This window comes from Podarcis muralis, chromosome 13 (assembly GCF_964188315.1).
Source record: "Podarcis muralis chromosome 13, rPodMur119.hap1.1, whole genome shotgun sequence".
In the NCBI taxonomy this organism is placed as follows: Eukaryota; Metazoa; Chordata; class Lepidosauria; order Squamata; family Lacertidae; genus Podarcis; species Podarcis muralis.
In genome coordinates this window covers 56,279,009-56,303,743 of record NC_135667.1, presented here as the reverse complement: position 1 = coordinate 56,303,743, position 24,735 = coordinate 56,279,009, and the positions used below count along the sequence as shown (strand labels likewise).

Here is a 24,735-nt window from a genome sequence, read left to right as displayed (position 1 = left end):
AGCGGGGATATCGTTCCTGAATTCCAAGTATTCAATTATATTGACTATATGCCTTACGTTGTCTTTTATCTGTCTGCCTGGCAGGAATCCGGCTTGGTCTTTATGGATCGCTCTATTCAGATATTTCTTTAATCTACATGCCATTATTCCCGCAAAAATCTTGTAGTCATTATTAAGCAACGATATTGGTCTATAATTTTTTATCTCAAGTATATCTGAGTCTGCTTTCGGTATTACCGTGATGTAAGCCTCTCTCCAAGAATCAGGTATTTCCCCCCCTTGTAAGATGTTATTTATTACATTACACAGTACCGGGGCCAGGTGTTCCTCTAAAGTTTTGTAGTATTTTTGAGACAGGCCGTCTGGGCCTGGGGCCTTCCCCGGTTTCATTTTCTTAATTGCATCCCTAACTTCTTCCACCGTTATTGATTCGTTTAGAAGTGCCTTTTCTTCTTCTGTTAGTTGTTCCCCTCCACTCCTTTCTAAATATCTTCCAATCTCACTTATATCTTCCTCTTCCCTCTTTTTATACAGAGTTTCGTAGTATTGGAGGAATTTTTCTTTTATCTCATTAGGGTCTTCTGTTATTTGATCTTCCGATTTAATTTTATTAATTACTCTTTGCTTTTTCCTTTTTCTCAATTGCCATGCTAGTAGCTTACCTGTTTTGTTCGCAGACTCAAAGTATTTTGTTTCATCATTCTTATTCCCCATTCTATTTCCTGATTTAGCAATGATGAATATTGAGTTTGTAATAATTTACCCAGTTGTTTGGTCTTCTCATCTCCCGGGTTTTTTGTTAATTTTGTCTCTATCTCTTTTAATTGTTTAACTATTTCATCTTTCTTTGCCTCTCTTAAGTTTTTCCTGTATTTATTCTGTTGTATCAGGAAACCTCTGAGTACTGCTTTACTTGCATCCCAGACCACATCAATTTTAGTTTCTTTGTTCAGGTTTTGGTCAAAATACTCTTTCAAGATATTCTTTGCCTTAGCGATGGTCTCCTCTTGTTCCAACAAGTAATCATTCATTCTCCATCTATAAGGTCCTGATAGCTTACATTTTATTTCTAGATAGATTGGGTTGTGGTCCGAGAGTGTTCTGGGCTCTATTTCACATTTCAGCGACCTTGTCGAAAGCTCTCTGGAGGCCCAAATCTGGTCTATTCTCCCCCAGCTTTGATGAACTCCTGAAAAAAATGTAAACTGCTTTTCTGTGGGGTTTTTAAACCTCCAGATGTCAATCAGATCTAAATTTTCTTGGAGGTCATCAAAGGTTTTGGGGAGTTTCCCCTGATTCCCTTTCCTTCTTTTTTCACTTCTATCTATCTCGGGTTCCGGAACTCCATTCAGGTCACCTAACACAATTAGATTATGATTTTCCAATTCTAATAGCACTTTTTCCAATTTCCTGAAAAACTCTGTTTTGTTTGTGTTGGGGGCGTAAACTGTTACTACGTTAATTCTTTCCCCTTGGTGTGTGATTTGGACTCCCAGGATCCTCCCTTCCTCATCTTTGTAGATTAATTTGGGTTCCAATTTCTCTTTCACATAGATTACCAACCCTCTCTTTTTATTCACCTCTGAATTTATAAATTCCGTTCCTAATTTTTTATTAACCAATATATGTTTATGTTTTTTCGCTACATGCGTCTCTTGGCAGCAAACCACGTCACATTTTTTATTTCTCAAAACTTTCTCTATTTTATTCCTTTTTGATTTTTCATTTAGACCATTAACATTCCACGTTAGAAAAGTTAAAGACATTACTGAAATTAAATATCAAGTTTATTTCTAACTTTCAATTCCTTGCTTCTTCCTCTTCCGTGTTCTCCTCCTCCACCTCACCTTCCTCCTCCTCCACCCCTCCATCTCCCTCTCCCTCCCCCCTTCGCAGCCCCGTTCCTCCCCCCTCTTCAGCTCTCTCGCCTCCTATGTCTCTTCTGTCTTTTACTCTATCCTCCTTTTTGCCAAGCTCTCTCTCGTATCTTCTCAGGAACTTTTCTACCTCTAATGGGTTGGTCAGTTTGAACTTCTTGTCCTTAAAAAAGAAGGCAATTCCTTCGGGGAATTCCCACCTAAATTGAATGTTGTTCCTTCTCAAAACCCCTGTTATGTATCTATATCCCTCCCTCTTGCGTAATAGTCTAACTGGGATCTCTTTAAGGACAATTATTGGTCTAACGCCTATTATTAATTTTTTGTGGTAACTCGTTTTAAGTATCAAGTTCCTCATTCCTATTGAGTTAAACACTACTAAGCAATCCCCGAGGGGTTTCTTAGTCCTGTTCTGGTATGTTCTTATTTTAATTCTATAGGCGTTGTCTATCGTGTATGCGACCTCCTCCTCCTTCATCTCTAACCACTTGGCTAATTCCTTAATTATTCTCTCCCTAATGTTCTCATTCATTTCCTCCTCTATGCCTCTAAATTTTAATTGCATTTGCCTTTGTCGCATTTCCGTCATTGCAATACTGTCCCATATCTGTTCCTGTGTCTTATTCAGTTCTCGCATTCCCTCCTTCACCTTTTCCGTCTCCCTTTTCTGTTCTCTCACGTCTTTTTGAATTTTTTTGTTGGTTTCCTCAAATGTCTTGGTTTTGACTGTTAACTCTTGAACTTTATTCGAGAGTTCCCCTATTGCATCCTCTATTCTCCTATCTATCCTCTCTTGTAGTTCCTCTAGTTTATTTTCTATATGATTTTCATTCTGTTTAAGTTCCTCCTTGATTTTTAGCCACAAAAAATCCAAGTCTTTAATTTCTTCCTGTCTAGATACTTTCCTTTCACCTGGAGTCCCTCCTCCCCTCCTCCCGTTCTTCCCCTGCATTTTAGTCTTGGTTAAACCACTGTGGTTTTGAGGTAGTTCTCTCCCCTTAAGGGCTCACAATCTGTTTATTCTCACTCTAAAGGTCGTTAATCCTTTCTGGGAGGTTTCTCTAACCACAGTAAGTAATCCCAGACTACCACTCTCCCCCAGTCCACTTCCCCCTCCTTTGTATCTGAGTTATTGTATCTGCTCTCTTTTCCAATTAAACCACAAGTTCCTTTAATTAGATCGACGTTGGGGGGTCAGGGTGGTTGTAGTGTATCACAGTCTTATCCAGGTGGGGTGAATAGTTCAGCTCTCCAATTAAGGTAATTGTCCCAATTGAAAATTCCGACTGCGTTGAGGGTTTTTTTCCAGCTACGTCAAAATTTTCCAGTTTCTCCCAATCCTTCAGGGGGATCTTCAATCTCTCTCGATCTCTCTCAGTCCTTCAGGGAGATCTCAATTTTTTTTCGGTCTTATTCCCTTTCTTTCTCCCCAATTAGGGGCTTAATAAGGCATTAAATAACCAATAACAAAATATCCAAAGTATCCAAATCTCATCTAATTATCTATCTACCTATACACTTATTCGGGAGATCGATGGGTTCTATTAATAAAGGGGGGGGGAACGGGGAGCTTGGCAATATGGGGTTTACAAGTTAGGTAAGAAAGACAGAGAGGGGAGAGTGAGCGTCACTATAAAAACAGTAGAAAGAAGAAGCACATTTCAAATGGTCTGTGGGGGGGGGCGGAAGAAGAGGGGGTAATCAGTACACAGATCACAAATCAGTACACAATACACACTATACAATGGCCAGTCTGAGCCGTCCAATCCACCAGAGCAAGTAGTTCGCCAAATAGAAGTCTCAAATCAAATCCTCTGCAGCGTTTATTGCTGCGTATACTTAATAACGTGCAGTTGGGAATCCTCAAAAAAGGAAAATAAAAGAACAAACAGCAGTCCCAGAGTGGATCGTAAGCCAATCCAACTAAGCAAATCACGAACTCAGGCAATCAGTTCTAAGTCATTCAAAACGTTCTGCGTATAAAATTAGTTTTAATCCAGTCTATGTGTGCAAGTTCCACTTCACTTATCCAGAAAAGAAGACTCTCATCGTTTCGTGCGTGCACAGCACGGCTGTTGTGAAGTGTAAAGGGCTATTATGGGCTGCCCCCCTTCCTGACTACCGACGATTTCACAGCCTGCGCCATTTTCGCTCTCCTTCGGGTGGGGTCCATACACGAAATCTATAACAGCCCGGACTCACCCATCTTTAGAAGTCTTTGACGTTGTTCAGAACCAGCGACGATGGGGATTCCGTTTTTAAAACTTTTGGAGGTTCGTCGCCTTACTCGGTGGGAGCTTGAGGCATCGTAGCTCGGAGACGGAGTTCTCCCTATTTGCGCCCGCGGCTCCTCCCTGTGCTTCCTCCCCATACAGGGGGCCACAGCAATGAGTCGCCGCTCCCGCGCTGCCGGGAATCCTTCCCCCAGGGGCTCCCCCCCTGGGTTTCCGCTTTTCTTTGGGGGGCGCAGTGCCCTTGCGACACCCCCTGAATCTCCAAGTTACTCGGAAAGCTCTTAGCGTAGCTTTCCGCGCTCCCTCTCCGACCGCGACCGGAACCGGAAGTCTTCTCAGCAGTTTCTTAAAGTGATAGGCTACTATAAGTTCCTTTTTAACAGTCACACTCAGGACCACATTATCACATTTTGGGGGCCCTTGGGGTCCCCCCACAATATCCCATTGAGGTTTTTTAAACGAGCCCCCCCCCCCAACTGGTAGCAGCTGGGGGAAGCTAGACATGGAAAATTGAACCAGTTTGAAAGAGAAACCACAATGCTATCAAATTCAACATCCAAACCAAGGAAGTTCAACACATTGAACTTCAAAAGATAAAGCATCTCCAAAATGTTGAGATTAGTAAAAAGGAAGCTGAAATTTAAAGTAAGGTAAAGGTAAAGGTACCCCTGCCCGTACGGGCCAGTCTTGCCAGACTCTAGGGTTGTGCGCTCATCTCACTCTATAGGCCAGGAGCCAGTGCTGTCCGCAGACACTTCCGGGTCACGTGGCCAGCGTGACATCGCTACTCTGGCAAGCCAGAGCCGCACACGGACACACCGTTTACCTTCCTGCTAGTAAGCGGTCCCTATTTATCTACTTGCACCCGGGGGTGCTTTCGAACTGCTAGGTTGGCAGGCGCTGGGACCGAACGACAGGAGCGCACCCCGCCGCAGGGATTCGAACCGCCGACCTCATTATTTAAAGTAATGACCTCATTATTTAAAGTAATGAGGGTCAAATGTCTCCAAAGATACAAATAATAAGAAGCTCATCAGATCAGGAACAGGATCATAAAGTCCAAGAGGATTCCAGTGTGGTTTAACACTACAAGAAAGAAGATTCCACTTAAACATTAGGAAGAACTTCCTGACAGTAAGAGCTGTTCGACAGTGGAATTTGCTGCCAAGGAGTGTGGTGGAGTCTCCGTCTTTGGAGGTCTTTAAGCAGAGGCTTGACAACCATATGTCAGGAGTGCTCTGATGGTGTTTCCTGCTTGGCAGGGGGTTGGACTCGATGGCCCTTGTGGTCTCTTCCAACTCTATGATTCTATGAACACACAGAATTGATATAGCTCTTAAAGGCAAGAAGACTTCCTTTAGAAAATGGAAGTCTTGTCCAAATGAAGAGAATGACAAACTGTGGCAAAAAAAAAAAAAAAGGAAGCAGGCACTAAAGGATGCAACCCCCCCCCCCAACTTTGAGGAGCATGTGTACTAAAACTTTTATGTGCAACAATAAAAAATAATTTAAAGACATTAGTAGCAGCAGGAGACCATCTTGGGAAGCAGTTGAACCTTAGCATAACAAAACGGTCAAGGGTGTTATGAAGGGTGGAAAAGGGGACTGCAGAGATGCTGTATTAATTCTTAGCCTCTGACTCTGTGCCTGAACTTATTTTCTCAGGAAGAGAGTCTGAAGAACAGAGGCATTTAACAGACCCTCCAAGTGCCCCTATTTTCCAGGGACAGTCCTGGCTTTACAGAAGCCACCCTGGTTTCTGATTTGATTCCAGAATGTCCTGAGAAAAGTTGGAGGGTCTAGAGCTATATGACCCCCAAGCCAAGGAGAGAAGTTGAGACCTCTCCCCCCTTCCGAGGCCCCCCCTTTTTTCTGTCTGTTGTTGTGGCTGGTTGGGAGTGCTATGTAGTTCTCTTTGCCAAGATTTCTAGAGGGTTGGACATGGGTTAGAACTGTTTTTGAAAGTTGGAATCACTTTGTGATATAGAATACTCAATATAATAAGACTATCCCTGTCGAAATACTGGCTTTTTGACCAAAGGTATGGGATTTATATGGCCAGCAATTAATGGGCAATTGGTGCTGTTCTAATATCATACTACAGTAATGCTAGCTAATGATAATTTGAAATGTAGTAAAGCAATGCATTGTGGTAAAGGTAAAGGTAAAGGTAAAGGGACCCCTGACCATTAGGTCCAGTCATGACCAACTGTGGGGTTACGGCGCTCATTTCGCTTTATTGGCCAAGGGAGCCGGCGTACAGCCATGTGGCAAGCATGACTAAGCTGCTTCTGGCAAACCAGAGCAGCGCACATAAACGCCGTTTACCTTCCCGCCGGAGTGGTACATATTTATCTACTTGCACTTTGATGTGCTTTCAAACTGCTAGGTTGGCAGGAGCAGGGACCGAGCAACGGGAGCTCACCCCGTCACGGGGATTCGAACCGCCGACCTTCTGATCGGCAAGTCCTAGGCTCTGTGGTGTAACCCACAGCGCCACCCGCGTCCCTTTTATGCATTATGATAGGGATTCAAAAATAAAATGGATAATATGGGGGGGGGGGTGTCTTCAAAAGCCAGATGAATGTGTTTCCTGGGTCAAATTCAGTTGCCAAAGGGCCATTGCAGATTTAGATTCGTTGTCTGCAGGATTCAGGGTTGCCTACTGACAAGTCATTACTATTTGTAAAGTCTGAGTAAAAGCCACTACCAGCAGTTGTGTTTAGTGCACAGTACACTGCAGAGCCTGCCTAAGCATTCGCTGTGACCTCAGCTCTCCATTTCACATCTTGCTGTAGTTCAGACCACATAAGGTCTCCATGCCAATCAAGCCACAGAAGGTGCAGAATTGGCATTTATTCCTTTCTCAACTTTCTCTCTCTGGCTTGCGCCCTTTTATAAAGACTTGAGGAATGAGGTTATCGCCCCTCTTTTATTGTCCATTCCGGGTCGCCCAGCCACTGCACACTGCCCTTTCTCTTGGCAGATCAAGATGAGCAGGAGACAGCAAAGGTTGCAAGGTTTTTAGCTGGGGCAATTAGAATATTGATTCAAAACCCTAAAATGTATTTTATATAATTGACTTCTTATTTCTATTCTTTGCATATTGTATTGTTGTTTTATTGCTATGGCTGATGGCTGACGCAAATAAAGATTCATTCTCTCCTAACAGGAAGCTGCCTTATACAGAGGGACTCCGTTGGTCCTTCTAGCTCCGTACTGCCTACTCAGACTGGTAGTGGCTCTCTAGCATTTCAGGCAGGGGCATAGCTGTCAATGTTTCCCTTTTTTAAGGGAAATTCCCCTATTCCAAATAGGATTCCTCTCAAGAAAAGGGAAAGGTTGACAGCTATGGACAGGGGTCTTCCCAGTCCTGTAAAAACAGGCGGCACAGCTCTGTGTGTAGACTCTGCACCAGGCAGCAAGGCAGTTGAAGACAAACAGTCACTGCAGAAGAAGAAGAAGAAGTGTGCATGCACACGAAAGCTCATACCAAGAACTAACTTAGTTGGTCTTTAAGGTGCTACTGGAAAGAAATTTTTTTTTTGTAGTCACTGCAGAAGTTCAAGCAAGTTATATGCTGCAGCTGCCCCTATTTCCTGGTACCTATCTCTAGTAAATAACTGTCCTTCTTTTTACCTTTGGGTGTGCCTTATTAAAATTTAGCTAACAAAGTTTGCGAGAGTTATCTTCAGGGTTCAGCTTCCTGCCTGGGTTCTCTAAAAGATGATCATGCAAGCATATACATGTCTACTCAGAGCAGAGGTAAGTCCCATTAAGTTCTGTAGATTTCCTCCCAGTTAAGTGTGTACGTGTAGTGTTGTGGTCGCAGTCTGAATGGCAGCTGAGTGTGTTGTGGCACATAAATGCATGTGTGCGGACTCTTAAAGCAGCATGGCACAGCCTGCCATTTCACACGTTGTGGCTGGTGAAGTGCTTGCATACTGCCTATTGTTTACTGCATACCTATTGTGTTTTTCTACTATATCTTTAGCAACAGTTGCCATTGTATTTTGCTTTTAAAACAGTAAATGACAGGCTATTGCAGTATAAATAAATTAAGCATGCAAAAGGCAAAGTAGAGCCTTCTGCAACATGCCATTGTGGGAAGAGGGCAGGAATCCTTCGTATGTTTGCCCCTATTTTCATGGGTCAGATGTGGAGAGTCCTTTGTGCTGCTTTATTTCCCATGTAGTCTAGGGCTCAGTCTGTGATAGCAAATGATCATCATGTCCGTACCTTCCTGCTTGCCTTCTCTAACTAGGAAATTGCCCAAAGTCAATTCTGTAGTTAACAATTTGCCAAAATGCCACACCCCCTATTCTGCAAACACAGGTTTCATTTTCTCCTGGACTCTTTACCAAAGATTTACTTCCTTGCAAACACAGGGCTCTGTAGCTCAGCATGGAAATTGACAACACCACTCACCAGGGGCCTGACTCACCAGAAGTTGTATTAGCCGCAAATGCCTTCATTTAAAAGGAAAACATTGCCAACTCCAGTAATCTGCCAAGTCAGCAGCTTCACAGCTTCAGAAGAGAGGCCTAAATCATCTTAATTGCAGCTATGGCCCATGTATAGCTCCAGCATTAACTGCCCTCTGCATCCAATAATCAGAACTGAGTGCGCATAAAATTTAGCAAGGTGCACTGGTTCACTCTTACAACCCATTCGGTTTAAATTGCAAGAAAGTGGTGCATTTGAAGAGCATTTGTTGGGATTCTTTAATACCAAAAGGGCTATAGCAAACAGGCACCACCCGGATGCCCCGTGCTCGGCCTCCTAAACTAGGGTTCTCTCCTGCCAAGGTATCAGAATTCTTTATTAAAATAAATAGAAACCTTCCAAGTAGCGTACTTGGATGGTCAATGAGTTTCAGGTTCCAGCCCCCAAGTCCCTTTAAGGAGTGGAGAAACGTCATTCATGCGATGCCAGCATGAGAAACTCTTTCCCACTTAATTTCCTTAAGAGCTTCCTGTATTTCCCCTTTAAGATGGGCTGGGCCTGCCAAAGAACAAGCCTGCTGGGTCCACTTGAGGTACATTGCATCATCAGCATTTCATCAGTTCCAGGAAGGGTAAAGAGTCTGAAAACATAGCTAGCCAATTTAAGTGCTACCATCAACCATCATATGTTAGGTGCAGAGAAATATTTTCTATTCAACCAGCACGTGATGTCCAGCATCTAGCTGATTCATTTCTAATAGGAAAGTGGCCACATCTACCACGGCTACAAACAGCATGGAGTGAATCCATTTCTGCCTGCACTGATTTATAAGCCTGACTGAAGCAAGAAAGAGGCATTTCCTTCCCATCAAGTTCCTCTGGGACTCTGGCGATTTGCAACAGACAGTTTTAGGCAGTCGCCTGAGTTCTACAATCCATAGTCTACATAAATGGATTTTATATGCCTGTCTAAAGATCAGCAGTGTTCATACTCCCCACCCCGCAGACTGGTTAGACTGGAGCAAAAACGTATGTTCCAGTCTAGGTAAACAAGTGTGTCAAAAGGAATAGCCACACCATCAGCTTTTCAAGGAATATGTACCCAAATGACAAGTACAAATGACAAGTAGCTGGTGAAATGTGCAGCTTATCCCAAGTCCTAGCTAAATTAGGGGTAGCAAACATACTCAACATGTTCTTTATTTATTCTCTTCATTGCTGATACAATTCATTGCTGATTATATACAACATATTTCACACAAGTGCTCAAACACTGTGTGCAGTAAAATGCCTGCAAAACAACAAGTCAGCTATATGATTCCTGTGAAGAAGTACATGGACCAAAACTCTGCAGAGGCAGTAATGCTTCTGAGTATCAGTTGCTGGAAACCACAGGAAGGAGACTGCTCTCTCTTGTGCTCAGGTCCTGCTTTCAGGCTTCCCTTAGAAATCTGGTTGGCTACTGACCCCGAAGGACCACACAAAACTATTTATGTATGCAACCACAGCTGCACTTAGCCCAGAAATAGAAAGATGGTACAGCTCAACCAAAGAAGAGTGGCAGACAAAATTGATGAACTATGCCGAAATGGCAAAACCTACAGGAATAATTACAAACCAGGAAGAGGAGGTCTTTAATAAAGAATGGGGAAAGTTTATAATTTATTTGAAAAGCTATTGCAAACAACTACATACATTGGTAGGATTGACAGAAAACTTGTAGTAAAAATTTGAACTATGGATTGACAAAGGATTTATAAAAATAGAGTTATGATAGAGAGGCAGAGGGGGAAATCATCACATTAAGATCCACAATGGTGGGGAGGGAAGTCAGAAGGGATTATATGATTACCGTATGTATTTAATTCATTTGTTTATGTAAAATAGAAAATGCAAAAATAATTTTATTTATTTTTTAAAATAAATTGGTTGGCTACTGTGAGAATAGGATGCTGGCCTAGATAGCTGGTGTGAAGCTGCTAATGTTTAAATCAACTGCAGACTCAGAAATTACACATAGATTGCGTTGGTTGGCATCTGCCTGTCTCGGGAGACAATGGAGGAGTGTGCCTTTGTGGGTGAAGTTCAACTGTTGGAAGATTGCCTGCTGTGGCTGTAGAGACCAATGCAGGAAAGACATGTTTTGTTGCAGCTGGGGCAGAGGAAGGCATCCGGTTGTTGTTGATGCAAATACACCATGGTGTTTCTTCTCTCTGCACTCCACTCAGTGGGCATTCCTCCTCTGCTCACTGCTATGGATGCATCACCTGACTGTCTGTCTCCAGGCGCTGCAGTTGCCTGCAAGGGAATTCCCACACAGCCTTCATGTCACACTTGCAGACATCTTTGTAGCACAGAGTTGGTGAAGTAAGAAAGAGCAAGAGGAAAAACCTGCTCCTATAAACAACCCTAGAATAAAAGCAATGGGTCTTGACCATGCTTAAGAACATAAGAAGAGCCTGCTGAATCTAGTCCAGCATCCTGTTCTCACAGTGGTAAACCAGATGCTTATATGAGAAGACCACAAATAGGAAATGAGCACAACAGCACTACCCCCCAGGTGGTATTCAGTGACACCCTGCCTCCTATAGTAAAAGCAGAACATAGTCCTCATGGCTACTAGCCCATGGTATCCTCCATGGGCTTATCTAATCCCCTTTTAGAGTCACTCAAATTGGTGGTCATCACCACATATTCTGCTTGGTGTGTGTGTTTTTAAAAAAAACACCTCGAAGCTGTTAAAACAGTAAAATTAAGAAAAAAAACTACTACCTTACTTTAAAATATACACTATTATCCACCAACACACACCTATCAAACTCACTGACGCAACTAGGGCTTGAAGTGCGGGGGGGGGGGCAGCAATGGACTCTAATGAGGGATCCATTTTTTGTACACGAGGGTTTTCAGAATATATTATTTGAAAGGGTTGGACTGCATTAGAATAAGAAAAGGTTTAGAGCGCCCAAGTGAAAGCGACAACAACATTGACACATGTGGTTTACTGTATATGTTGCTGTTCCTAGGAGAAAGAACTGGCAAAAGAGCACAGAGCACACTGGAACAAGTTATGATATATTACTTTATTCGCCCTCCCCCAATCAGTGATTGGAGAGTCCTGGTAAAGTTAATCCAGAACCAGACACCCTCTTCTCCCCTCCATAGAATTTCCCTTTTATGGAGAGCTTGAGGGGAAAACCTTTCTTAATTTAAAATGACTATGTCTCAGATACCATCTGCAGTAAGTGTCTCTGCCCCTCTCAATCTTCAAAGTAGGCCTTGAGCTTCAGGAGAGCTCTCCAAAGTGGCCCATTTCACTTTGAGTAAACACCAGTCCGTCTCCAGTCTAATCAAACCCCACTGCACTTCTATTTATGGGCTTTGGAGAATCCCCAGAGAAGTAAAGAGCGCTGCACAGGAAAGCAGAGTAAAACCCACTGTTAGAACAACACCACAAATGATTCAGCATCCATTCAGATTAGGAAATCACACCCCAAAGGTACACATGGATCCCTTTTGCAACCTTCCACACCCTTTTATAACCACCACCACTCATGTCAGGATATGAAAAATCCTACTGGAACTGCAGATGCCCTTCCCTTCCTTTGTTAGTGAAGCCGTTCCTTGAAAGACCAAGCCTTTAAGAATAATCCCAACTAGATTTGGTTGGGAAGAATCAAAGAGGTTAACTGTGCCTGCATTTCTCCATCACTGCCTTTCTCCTGGATGTTCCAACATAATAAACGGCTATGATGTCCTAGCCATCACAAATCATAGTGAACAGCACCCTGTGAGCCCAGTGCACTGGTGCAAAAATTGGTCTCCTGGTTCATAGTAGAGTAGACCCCCTGAAGAAGACTCCCTGCCTACCCACTTGGAAGAAGTAACATTCACCCTTCACTCTCTAATTCTGTTTCCTCCCTGGCCACTCTAATTCTCCAAGACGTTTGATGTGTTGCCTACAAACAAGGTGCTATTTATATTTTCTCACCTTTTCACTAATCTTATATGTCTTCCTATCTTCTATTTTGGGACGCGGGTGGCGCTGTGGGTAAAAGCCTCAGTGCCTAGGGCTTGCTGATTGAAAGGTCGGTGGTTCGAATCCCCGCGGCGGGGTGCGCTCCCGTTGCTCGGTCCCAGCACCTGCCAACCTAGCAGTTCGAAAGCACCCTCGGGTGCAAGTAGATAAATAGGGACCGCTTACTAGCGGGAAGGTAAACGGCGTTTCCGTGTGCGGCTCTGGCTCGTCAGATGCAGCTTTGTCACGCTGGCCACGTGACCCGGAAGTGTCTCCGGACAGCGCTGGCCCCCGGCCTCTTGAGTGAGATGGGCGCACAACCCTAGAGTCTGTCAAGACTGGCCCGTATGGGCAGGGGTACCTTTACCTTTACCTTATCTTCTAATATGCTCCTATCTCTTTATTAGTCACCCCCTCGCTTCTGCCTTCTCATATCACACCTATCTCCATCTTGCTTGCTCTTCCCCATCTCCTCTCCCCTCTAAAGATATAACCGAATAATAGTTAATTCAATCTGAGTGCTGCCTGCTCTATTTTTGTTTTTTAAAAACACAAAACCCCGCATATACAAGTGCTTTGAACTTTGTCTTGTCTTGTTGCTCATTCCCTTTTCTGGAAATACTAGTTTTGTGCATGCTGACTCTAGGTTAAAAATTCCCTCATGCGTTCCATCAGTGTATGCATGTAATTATATATATATATATATATATATATATATATATATATATATATATATATACACACACACACACACACACACACACACACACACACACACACACACGGCTATATGGTAACAGATGTAAGCAGTAAATAGTAGCCACCAGCCAACATGGCTGTAGTTTAGTCTGTGAAAGTAAACAAAAAGCTATGGTTCAGTTAAAGGCAAAAAGATTTATATGATCTGAAGAGAAACCAGAGTTAGATCAAAAAGCAACTGATTGGTTACAATATCATCAACTTAACAAAACTTTAAAAATGGATAAAAGGAATGATTTCTGATTTCTGAAATCAAATCTCACAGTTTGAAAGAGACCTACTAGAAAATACCGTTAAAGTATTTCCCCACATGTACAAATTGTTATAAGAATGGGAGAAAGAAGAACAGGTAAAATCTGTGATGATACACTGGGCAAGAGATTTAGGATATAACTTACTATGCAAAGAACTGTGAGAATGCAAAAAAATGTAAATTATTTACTTGCTGCCTCCTCCCAAATGCGGGGTGTGGACCTTATGGGCCTAATTTGGCCCCAACCACACACCTGCTTCACATCTGATGTCATATGTGTGAGCTCCCAACTGCTCCCTTGCAAGCGGGACTCACTGATGCCATTTGCAGAGGGGAAATGTACATTTGCAGGTGTGGTTTGAATCTAAACAGGACTTTATAGCACAACCAAGATGAAAGAAAATGCCTTTAAATAGTTACTATCTCAAGCAAAACACACAGTGGTACCTCAGGTTAAGAGCTTAATTCATTCTTAACCTGAAACTGTTCTTAACCTGAAGCACCACTTTAGCTAATGGGGCCTCCCGCTGCTGCCGCACCACCAGAGCACAATTTCTGTTCTCATCCTGAAGCAAAATTCTTAACCCGAGGTACTATTTCTGGGTTAGCGGAGTCTGTAACCTGAAGCAGGTACCACTGTAGTAGAAAATGATTATTTTAACACAGGCTTTTAAACCCATTTGAACCATTTTGGATTCATAGAATCATAGAACTGTAGAGTTGGAAGGGACCCCGAGGTCATCCAGTCCAACCCGCTGCAATGTAGGAACCTCAACCATAGCATCCATGATAGATGGCCATCCAACCTCCAAGGAAGGAGCGTCTGCAACCTCTCCAGGGAGTCTGTTCCATTGTCAAAGGGCTCTTACTCACAGTCCAAAAGTTCTTCCTGATGTTTAGTCAGAATCTCCTTTCTTGAAGCCATCGGTTCTGGTTCTGCCCTCCGAAGCAGGAGAAATCAAGGTTGCTCTGTCTTCCATGTGACAGCCCTTGAGATATTTGAATTTGAATTTATCAGCTCAGTCATATTTGTCAACAAGAGCTTTTTCCCATTCAGAGACTAAAATGTCATACTTCAAGATATGCATGTGCATTTCATCAAAGTGATATGAATAAATATGAATAAAACGTCTTGCTAATAAAAAGAAGCAATGAAATTAATAGTCTGAAAGAGCCATTTGACTGTCTGTGGCTATAATACAGCACATTGATTTTAAGAATATTTCTCTATAGCAAAAATATTCTACAGTAAAATATGTAGAAAATGTTGCTATCACAACGAAGCTTATGCCCAGTGTTTCTAAATCCTGTCCAGACCCTACAGTATTGAAGGAACACACCTATGTGTGCCTTGGCTTAATGTTAATTGCAAAATGCATTTAACAGATCGGCAGCCAGAGCAGCCCATTGGAGGACTCCACTGGTGGCCTGGCTGAAATTCCAGTTTGCTCTTGGGATGAGCTGGGAGGTTAAAATAATAGCAGGATCCTAACCATGTGTACTCAGAAGGAAGTCCTATTGAATTCAATGGGGCTTACTTCAAGGTAAGTGTGGATTGGATTACAGCCTAAATCATTCTCTGATAGATTGTAGATGGTTGTAGAATTATATCTGATTGCAAGAAGTCTGGGGTCAGATCAAAAGAGGGTTGAGGGACTGTCTTAAAAGTCAGGCATGCCAATCAACAGTTGTTGTTAGGAGAATTACAGGTAAGTGAGCCAAAATGGCTAAAAAAAACCCCCAACAGCTGGAGACACCTGTGGAGGCATTTTGGTGGAAATGACTCATCTCTCCACCAGCTGGAGATGGGTGTATATGAGTAAATAATAGAATTGGGGTTTTTTTGGAAGAGGCAGACCAAGAATGAGGGTGAGTGCTAGGTTTGAGACCTGGGAAACAATGTGAAGGCTCTGGCCTGCCTCTCTGATGCAGGACAGTGGATTTGCTCAAGCTGCTTTCCTCTGCACTTGCTCAACTTGCACATTTGCAAATTTTTAAAAATGTCATTCCATCAGGCTGCAGCCAAAGGAGAGAAAGAAAGTTGGTTCTGCTGAGATACCAGATGCTTCATCTCTCTCTTTCTCAGCCGCAGTCATTTCATCAGAAGCTCACCTGACGGCCACTCATCTTTTAGGTGCCAGGGTGGTGATGGATCGGGAAACCAAATCCTCTGGGGATTGAAAGAGCTGGGTGTGCTTAGTCTGAAGAGACAGGTGTGCATTCTTCTTCTGAAGGACTGTCAGGATGAAGACAGAGCCAACTTGCTCTCTGTTGTTCCAGAGGGCAGGACTTTAACTAGAGGGTGGAAACTTCAAAGAAGCAAAGTCTAGCTAAACATTAGAATAAACCTTCAAAGATAGCAAATAAATGGTTTGGGGATGTGGTGGGCTCTCTGTTTAAGCAGAAGCTAATTCCACTACAGTGCATGCATTTATTTCTAAATTCATACAGATGCTGAAAAAGCATTTTAAGACCACATGAATGAGATAACAAGACTTAACAGCATTTGATCTGACCCAAGTCCACCTAGTCCAGCATTTTGCCCAGGAGTGTGCTGCCATCCCTGTCCCACTCACGTTCCCAACCCTTTTTGTCTGCTCCTCTGGAGCAGCAGGGCTGCCCACCCTGAGGCAAACTAAGACAGCTGCCTCAGGTGGCAGAATCCCGCAGGGTTGCTGTGCAGCACATGCCTTGCTCCCCCTGCTGCTGGCACTGGAGAAGTGGCAGTGGCTTCCCGTGAGATCTCGCAAGAGTGCCATGAGATCTCGCTGGACAGCAGCATGACCCCAGTGAGCGAGGCTTTGGTGGGCGGGCAGCAGCTCCATCCCCTTTTGCTTCAGGCAGTGAAACAGAATGTTATAAGAATTTTAAGGTCTTATATATATATAATAGTTGTTCATAGATGTACCAAGCAAACACATACAAATATGTAAACCACGTCTGAAACCCACAGAAAAGTCCTGAAGCCATTTTCTCTCCCAAAATGACCTCAAATATTTCTCTGCAAGGTCGAAGGAAAATGGGAAATCTCCCCATTGTCTCTTTCACAAATTCTGTCTTAAGGGCACACTTAAGATATGAATAGGATGTGAGCCTGTGACCTGTGGCCTGGATTCAGGAATTGAGTAGTTATCATAACAAGAGTGGCCAGGATGCCCAAGTAATCTAACCAAGTAACCTAGCAGACAGGAGAAAAAACAACTCACTCAGATATCTGTTGTAGTCCGCCCCTTCTCTGATGTATTAAAGGGGTGGTCTTGGGCTACACCCCTTCTGTGATGTAGGTATGATGTATCTAGGGGGTGGTCTTGGACTCCAGGGCGGGCAATTTAAAATAAGGGCTTGTGCACACGGCTCGGGGTCTCTCCCCCCTCCCATGTGTGGGGGGAGCACCCTGTTGCAACAGCTTTAATAAAGATCAGGCTTACTAGCTGCTTTGCTTCTCAATATTCTCTGGTTGGTCTCTGTTATTTTGTCCTACCGACAGAGAACCTACAAAAGGACTCTATATGGGCTCTTGGATACCCCATAAGGGAAAAGGAGCAGTTTTTTTTCTTATAACAAGAACATGCTTCACAGCCATGAGGGCTCTGCCACCTGAAGGTTCTGCTGGCATATGAGGGGAATTGCTCTGGCATCTATATCATGCAGGGGCAATAACTCAAGCTCAAGCTCCACCAGCCTCTAGATCCTAGAGCCCCTCATCCAGAAGACCTGAAGTATGGGAGTGTGTCCTAATTTTTCCCTAATTGAGATTACTGGGGCTGAAGTTACAGGCTTAATTTTGCAACCTTCACTGCTACAGACAAGCTCAGGGTGATCCGTCTGCTGCCTCTCTTGCTCATGGCAATGATTAGCCCACAGAAAGTTGCTTTGCTTTCAATATTAGTGCAGGCAAAGGGATGAGTCACTGCCTAGGAAAGAACAGTCCTAGGCGTCACATCAACCTATAAAGCCTCTAGTCCTCCTTATGTGGCTGTAAAAAAGACAGTGAGGCAGGCTTACTAGAAATAGAACCTATTAATATTGGAAGCACATTCATTTCCCCCATAATATTTCTTGCTGGCTTCCTTGTGCTCAAACAAGGCTTCAGAAATGGTCCAGTTAATGGATTTTATCAACTACTAAACATTTAGGCAACAAATGAAAGGATTTCAAAGTTGCTTAATCAAAGTGCTACTGCAACCTATATGCAGAATAAGGCAAGCAGTGAAAATGCAATTTAATAGACAATATTTAATAAAGGCCTTTTGTTTATGCATAATAGTTCCTGTGCCTCTAGCATCACAGTCAATTTAAAATGGCAATAAATAGACCATGCTAAAGTGCCCAAAGGTGGAGCTGTGCATGCTGAGACTGCTTCTGCCCTCCGTGATCCAAATGAGTGACTCACTCCCTCTGAATGCTGCTTACCCAGACATGCCAAGATCAATATCTGAAGTGACTGAATATGGCTCTACTGAACTTGGCAGGAGCTGATACACTCCTGTTTCTCCTGCAAACTCCACAAGCACGTAAATGTCATTATCCAAAAATTATCTGTTGCTGGCCTCCAGTCTGATCTTAGTGTCAAGCATTCACCTGCTGCAGCGCCTATGGCAGGTGCATGAGTCGTTGTATTGGTGAAATGCCACACAGAGAGAGAAAGGGAGGGAGGGAACTGGAGGCTGCAGGTTTCTGTGCATACTATCACTCTTCCAGAATAATGAGGTTGTGACAGGAAGAATTGAAACAATAAAGTTATTAATGAATTCAAGTCTGCACAAGCTGTAACCACAGGCATCCTTGACAAGATTTAGTCTCCTGCATGCTATCTCAAGACATGCTTATCTCCTAAGGAAGGCTATTGTGCAAACAGTGAGCAGGAGGGAGGTGCGAAAAGGAAGACCAGAAGACCCTGTTTTGCAGCCTTGCTGTTGTGAAGTGGGAAATTCTTTCTCTTGCCATGTGTATCTCTTCTATCTAGAAGCAGAAGTGTGTCTCAGCGGTTGGAGCGTATTGCAGTGTTGTAATAAATGTAGACTGCTGTGATGGGACAGTAGACTGTGCCCAAGGTGTGGAGGGGTAGGGAGTCAAGTGCTGTTGCAGAACACACAGAGGTGTATGCGCCAGCCCGGCATCTCTTCCCTTAGCCAGCTGCCCTCAAGTGCCCTGCTCCAGTGACAACATTGGAGTGAGTGGCAGGCTTCTCCCAGGCATCTGGCTGGCCATGAGGAGAACAGGTTGTCAGGCTCGATGGGCTACTGGCCTGATGCAGCAAGCTCTTCTTAGGCACAGCTCTCAGTTCAGTGAGCTTTTGTACATAGAAGGAGAGAGGAGGACACTGTCTTCTTGTTCTTTGCCTCAGGCAGCAAAATGTATTAGACTGGGCTGACTGTACCAGTTCAGGAGGTGGGCTGAGGAATCCATTCCTAACTTCTTCCCCACATTTAGATAAAGCCAAACAACCAACCAACCAACAAAACACTTCCCACTCCTACCTGGAAATAAGAGCAGCTTAGGACAATATGGAGAGGGACGCAGGTGGCGCTGTGGGTAAAACCTCAGTGCCTAGGACTTGCCGATCGTATGGTCGGCGGTTCGAATCCCCGCGGCGGGGTGAGCTCCCGTCTTTCGGTCCCAGCTCCTGCCCACCTAGCAGTTTGAAAGCACCCTTAAAGTGCAAGTAGATAAATAGGTACCACTTTATAGCGGGAAGGTAAATGGTGTTTCCGTGTGCTGCGCTGGTGCCGGTTTGCCAGAGCAGCTTCGTCATGCTGGCCTGGTGACCTGGAAGTGTCTCCGGACAGCGCTGGCCCCTGGCCTCTTAAGTGAGATGGGCGCACAACCCTAGAGTCGGACACAACTGGCCCGTACAGGCAGGGGTACCTTTACCTTTAGGACAATATGAAGAAACAGGTGGGGATCTTTTTTTCAGCCTGGGACTACGTTCCCTTTTGGGCAACCTTTAGGGGTGGAGCAATGACTATAATTTTTACCTTTATACAATCTGCTGGTCTCTGTGCACACTCACAGTCCTCTCTATCCTCCATCCAGGCAAGCAAAGGAATGATGAGAAATAAGGACACAGAACATCCAGGCAAAAACTGTGGGGATGTGCTGGAGGGCCTGGGAGGTGTGTGGCCTGGGGAGAGTTGAGGGGCCAGGTGTCTGGGCCCCTGGACCTGGCAGTTCTCCAGCCTGGCTTAGGGCATCATCAGGTTCAAGTTCAACCCGATACCTGGTCTGTTGGTTTTCTAGTTGCAGGGAGGTTTTGTTTATGTTTTGTGTTTGAACAGAAGAAACTCACAGCTCACAGTGCAACATGCATATAGACCCAGCCTAACTCTTGGGGAAATGGGTGGGTCTTCAAAGTGCCTTGTGGGCTGGTTCATGCTCATCCAAAGGCCAAAATCTGATATGATCAGAACATTTCCTCCCAGAAGCCTTTTTATAGTTCTCTCATCTGAGGAAAACATTTGATCCCACTAAAGCTGAACTACAGAAAAATGACTAATCTGGGAAATTTATGTACAGAGGTGAAAGCGGAGCAATGCTTCCCAGGCTCTTTTGACCTTTGTGTTGGTTGAGATTGTCACCTGGAGAGGCTATGTGTGGGTGTGCTCTTCACTGCAAGGTATGCAAACATGCAATGCTAAGGCACAACTTGCAGCCTTGATACACGTGTTGTGGTTGTGTAAATACACTAGAAAATTCTGGGAAATTATCTATACATAACCTACATTTCCTAAAAGACCTGAGGCCTTCCTACTAGGGATAATAAGAAATGATTTACCAAAGAAGGCTCTCAACCTATATTTATATGTGACTGCTGCTGCTGCTGCTAGAAATGTCTGCGCAAAAAAATGGAAAGAAAAAGAATAACCTATGAAAGATATCTGGCAGAATAAATTGATAGAATGTACAGAATTAGCATCTATGACCGCGAAAATAAGAAATAAAAATGAAACACAGTTTAAAAAAGAGTGGAAGTGCTTGGGAGAATATTTTAGAGGGTATAATATTCAATCAAATCTCCAGATAATCTCAAATAAAGAAAGACTTGAGACCAAAATGTGTGGAAGATCGGGATATGCAGCTGTTCAGGGTTTGCATAGAATGCCCCGGAGAGGTGGACTGGGAAGTACTTAGGAAATGGATAACTGATGGACAATGTATGATGTATGTACAGCAGTTGTAAAAATGCACAAATAAATAGGTGCAACTTGCTAAGCATTTCAGGAAACGCACCTCTTAAGGGTGGGCAGGGGAACTGTGGTCTTCCAGATGTTGTTGGACTCCAGTGCTCACCATCGCTGACCTCTGGCCATGCTGGCTGAGGCTTATCGGAGTTGAACAACATCTGGAGGAGCATAGCTCCATCCCTGCCTTAAGGAGCCTCCACCCTCTGAATTGGTGAGGCATCTGTGCAAGGCTTCATCGTGATGACCAGGACTTGATGTAGCTTAAAAAGAAGAAGTTTGGACAAATTCATGGAGGGCAGAAAAAAACCAGCAGCTAGTAGCCATGAGACACCTTAGGAGAGCCTCCATGTCCAGCGGCAGCAGGTGCTTCTAAACAGCTGGTGCTGGGGACAAGATGGTGCTTGTGAGCACCCACTGCCTCTGCCTGGCTGCTGTTGGGGACACACCTCTGCTCTGATCCTGCCAGGCAAACGTCATGCTCAGTGTTTTCAGTCACTGCTGTGTATGCCTGTGATACAACAGCACAGAAGTTCATTTCAGCTCCTATTTCATTTACATACTAATAATTTTCTGCTTTTATTGTCTCTGTCATTGTCAATGCTGAGTGAAGAAGTGGAACAGAAATTGAAACAAAATGAAAGAATATGTCAGTTTCTACTGCATTAACTGGTATGTTATTTTAAATTCTAGATTATTACACAGCTAAGCATATTTACTGTTCTCATCATATGATCGAAAGTGGAATGTTGCCTCTTCCAGGAATGGGGTTCTCATGCAATCCCACAAGTGGAAGGGCCTTTCCTCTTCTGTGAGGAAGAAGAGGCCAGTCAGGGTTTTCTTACACACTTGGGTATGCAATGTGTAGCCGAGCTTTTAGACAAGCCAGCCTTGCTGGCTGTGGCTGATGAGAATTGTATGTGGCCACCGAGACCATATTACACTCGTCCTGAAAGACCTACATTGGCTCCCAATACGTTTCCAAGCACAATTCAAAGTGTTGGTGCAGACCTTGAAAGCCCTAAATGTACTGGTGGAGGAAGAGGAATGCGCGGAGAGTGCACCACCCCTGGCAGCGCAATCCCGGAGGGGTGCCATCGTAGCTGGGGGCCCCCGCACACGCTGGGTGCCACACCCCCACCTGCTCTCTGCTCCCCAGTGCCGGAGAATGAAGCTCCGCCACTGCCTAAATGGCCTTGGCCCAGTATACCTGAAGAAGCATCTCCACCCCCATCGTTCTGCCTGAGATCCAGCACCAAGGGGCTTCTGGCAGTTCCTTCCCTGCGAGAAGTGAGGTTTCAGAGAACCAGGCAGAGGGCCTTCTCGGTAGTGGCGCCCGCCCTGTGGAACACCCTCCCTTCAGATGTCAAGGAAATAAACAACTATCTGACTTTTAGAAGGCATCTGAAGGCAACCCTGTCTAGGAAAGCTTTTAATATTTAATATTTTAATATTTGATAGATTATTGTATTTTAATATTTTGCTGTAAGCCGCTCAGAGTGGCTGGGGAAATAATAATGTGGGGTAATGATGATGATGATGATGATGATGATGATGTAGTACAAGGAATCTGGAGAGCACCAGGTTGGGGAAGGGTGCCTTAGACTCATGCGTAAAAAGGCCTACTATTGATGCTCTCTCTGGAAGCTCAGGGCCAATACATAGATTGCAAGGTGTTTTAAGTACACATCTTAAAATGTGCCAAAAAGTGTGTTTACAAACATATGTAAAGGACAGATCAAAGAGTTCAGGATGCAGGCCACAATCAAGTATTTAACTTAGCAGAAAGGTAGGCTGTAAATATTTAAAGTATATAATAAAATAACATGTGGAAAGGTTTTCTGTAACTTCTCTCTCTCTCTCTCTCTCACACACACACACACACACACACACACACACACACACTGCTCTGAATCTCAGCTATTACTGAAAAAAGAACCTACTTCTGTAGCAAACAACCTAGTGTATCAAAAGGCACTTCCAAACATCTTTCTCCTCCATTTCAATGTGCCAGAAACTCATTTTCCTTATCTGCCCCTGCTCCAGCAACTGGGTTTTTTTATAACAACTTTCCCCCATGATTCGCATCAGTGCCTTTCACCTTTTCATTTCAAATGCAATAATCCCATTAGATGCCCAGAAGCTTGTAATTAATGCTGACTTCCCGGCTTCCCACTTCCTGGACTTCCCCATCTTCTGAATGAGGCAGTTGCCCTCCTGACTTTTATAAAGACAACTTACATTTCTCTTGAGTTGAGGCACATTCCAGCCACAGATCTTGTTCCACCATCGTTTCCCCTCCTGCTTGCTCCTGTTCTCCCTTCCAAGACAGTTCTGTACGTGGAAGAAGCCAGAGTCTCACAAAGCACGAATCTGCCTTGTCCTAGTTACAATAGCGACAAGTTCATATTGTTTCCGCTCCAAACAAACCTGTAAAACAGGTCCAGCAGCTCCTGCGCAGCTTCATGTGTCAGAAGAGGCTTTAATTGATTCATGGCCATGACATCCACCCTTCGCACAGCCTTGGGAAGACGGGTGCAGATAATGCCTCCCTCAGCATTGGCTTCTTTTAGAGGCTTTCCCTGGTGGGATTTCTGGACCTTTATCAACTTCACCGCAGGCAGAAATGGAGGAGGCAAAGCTTTCCTCGCCACAGCAGATCCAGATGTCTATGTGGTGCAATGGTTAGAATCGTGGTTCTCAAACTTTTTTCTCTGGGCCACACTTTTTTGGGGGGGGGGGATTACTTGCACCACACAGAACTTTTTATTGATAACAAATACATTGGAAAACAAAAGGAAAGAACTCCTAGCAGTGCTTGATTTATAACATAACAGAACTACTTTAAAATATGATCACAGGACAAACCAGAAAGTATAAAACAATGCAGCTCAGCATCATCAATAAATTCTTCAGTTATTTTGCCCAATTTTTTCTGTTGAGTAGTCAATTCAGCCACTTGGTAAGATATAATCTGCATCTTATCTGAGATTTCTACACATTTTTTGAAATATGATTGTTGGCATTTCCGCTGTACCAAAAGCCTTTTAAAATACTGAACATTCTTGTTTGCCAGATGTCCATGTTTTGACAACAGGTGTCTTTTCATATTGTTTTGGGGCCATATTGGAATTAGAAAGGTTCTCACCGCAGATCAAGCCCATAGGCTGAGGAACATTTTCATTTCCAGTCCGTGTGAAACTGAGACTCGTATAGCTATCCACATATAAACAAACTTTCTCTTTTGGAGGTTTCCTTGGGCCTGCTAGTGGTGTTGAATTAAATGAGTCTTCTCCAGCACTCTGAACAGTGATTCTCGATCACAGCTACGATTGTCCTCAATATTCCTTGCTGCCCTAGGTCTCATTTTGAAAATGTATGTATCCATATTCTGCAAATTTAAAAAAAAAATTGATACTATACTGTACTGTACTAGGTAAAAGTAAAGGACCCCTGGACGGTTAAATCCAGTCAGGCAACTATGAGGTTGTGGCACTCATCTCGCTTCAGTCAAGGAAGCAGGCGTTTGTCCACAGACAGCTTTCTAGATCACGTGGCCAGCAGGATTAAACCACTTCTGTTTCAACGCCACAGCTCACAAAAACACTGTTTCCCTTCCCGCCGGAGTGGTACCTATTTATCTACTTGCACTTTTTGGTGTGCTTTCGAACTGCTAGGTTGGCAGGAGCTGGGACCGAGCAACGGGAGCTCACCCCGTTGTGGGGATTCAAACCGCCGACCTTCTGATCGGCAAGCCCAAGGTTCAGTGGTTTAGACCACAGCACCACCTGCTCCCCTTATACAATATGATACTACCCTGAAATGTTTAATTGTTTCTTTGATTGTCCTTGAATCTTCCTGCCTCTCTTGCCATCCTCTCCTGCCCTACAGTGTGGACCATCACCCCCTTTGAGAAACAGCGGGTTGGATGGTAGGGCTAGGAGTGGGCAGACACAGGCTCAAATCGT

At 44.0% G+C, this 24,735-nt stretch overlaps 2 protein-coding genes across 3 annotated transcripts in view; both read right to left on the bottom strand.

The window, feature by feature from the left end:
* The window catches only part of PTPN3 (protein tyrosine phosphatase non-receptor type 3), a 104,408-nt gene extending 81,245 nt beyond the window's left edge, over positions 1–23,163 (bottom strand). The window contains exon 1 of one of the 2 annotated variants that reach the window (XM_028701708.2): positions 23,009–23,163. In XM_028701708.2, coding sequence (XP_028557541.2) covers positions 23,009–23,057 — 49 coding nt within the window. In that variant the 5' untranslated portion in view covers positions 23,058–23,163. The remainder of the gene's footprint in view (positions 1–23,008) is intronic. The other variant, XM_028701706.2, reaches the window with a different exon arrangement.
* Positions 1,801–2,829, bottom strand: LOC144325211 (uncharacterized). Its single transcript, XM_077917795.1, has one exon. It carries the CDS (start codon positions 2,827–2,829, stop codon positions 1,801–1,803), a length of 1,029 nt encoding a protein of 342 aa, XP_077773921.1.
* Positions 23,164–24,735: the final 1,572 nt, after the last annotated feature.

What these genes read in the sequence shown, in the direction of transcription:
- LOC144325211 (XM_077917795.1), bottom strand. Translation starts at nt 2,829, where the DNA reads ATGCAGGGGAAGAACGGGAGGAGGGGAGGAGGGACTCCAGGTGAAAGG.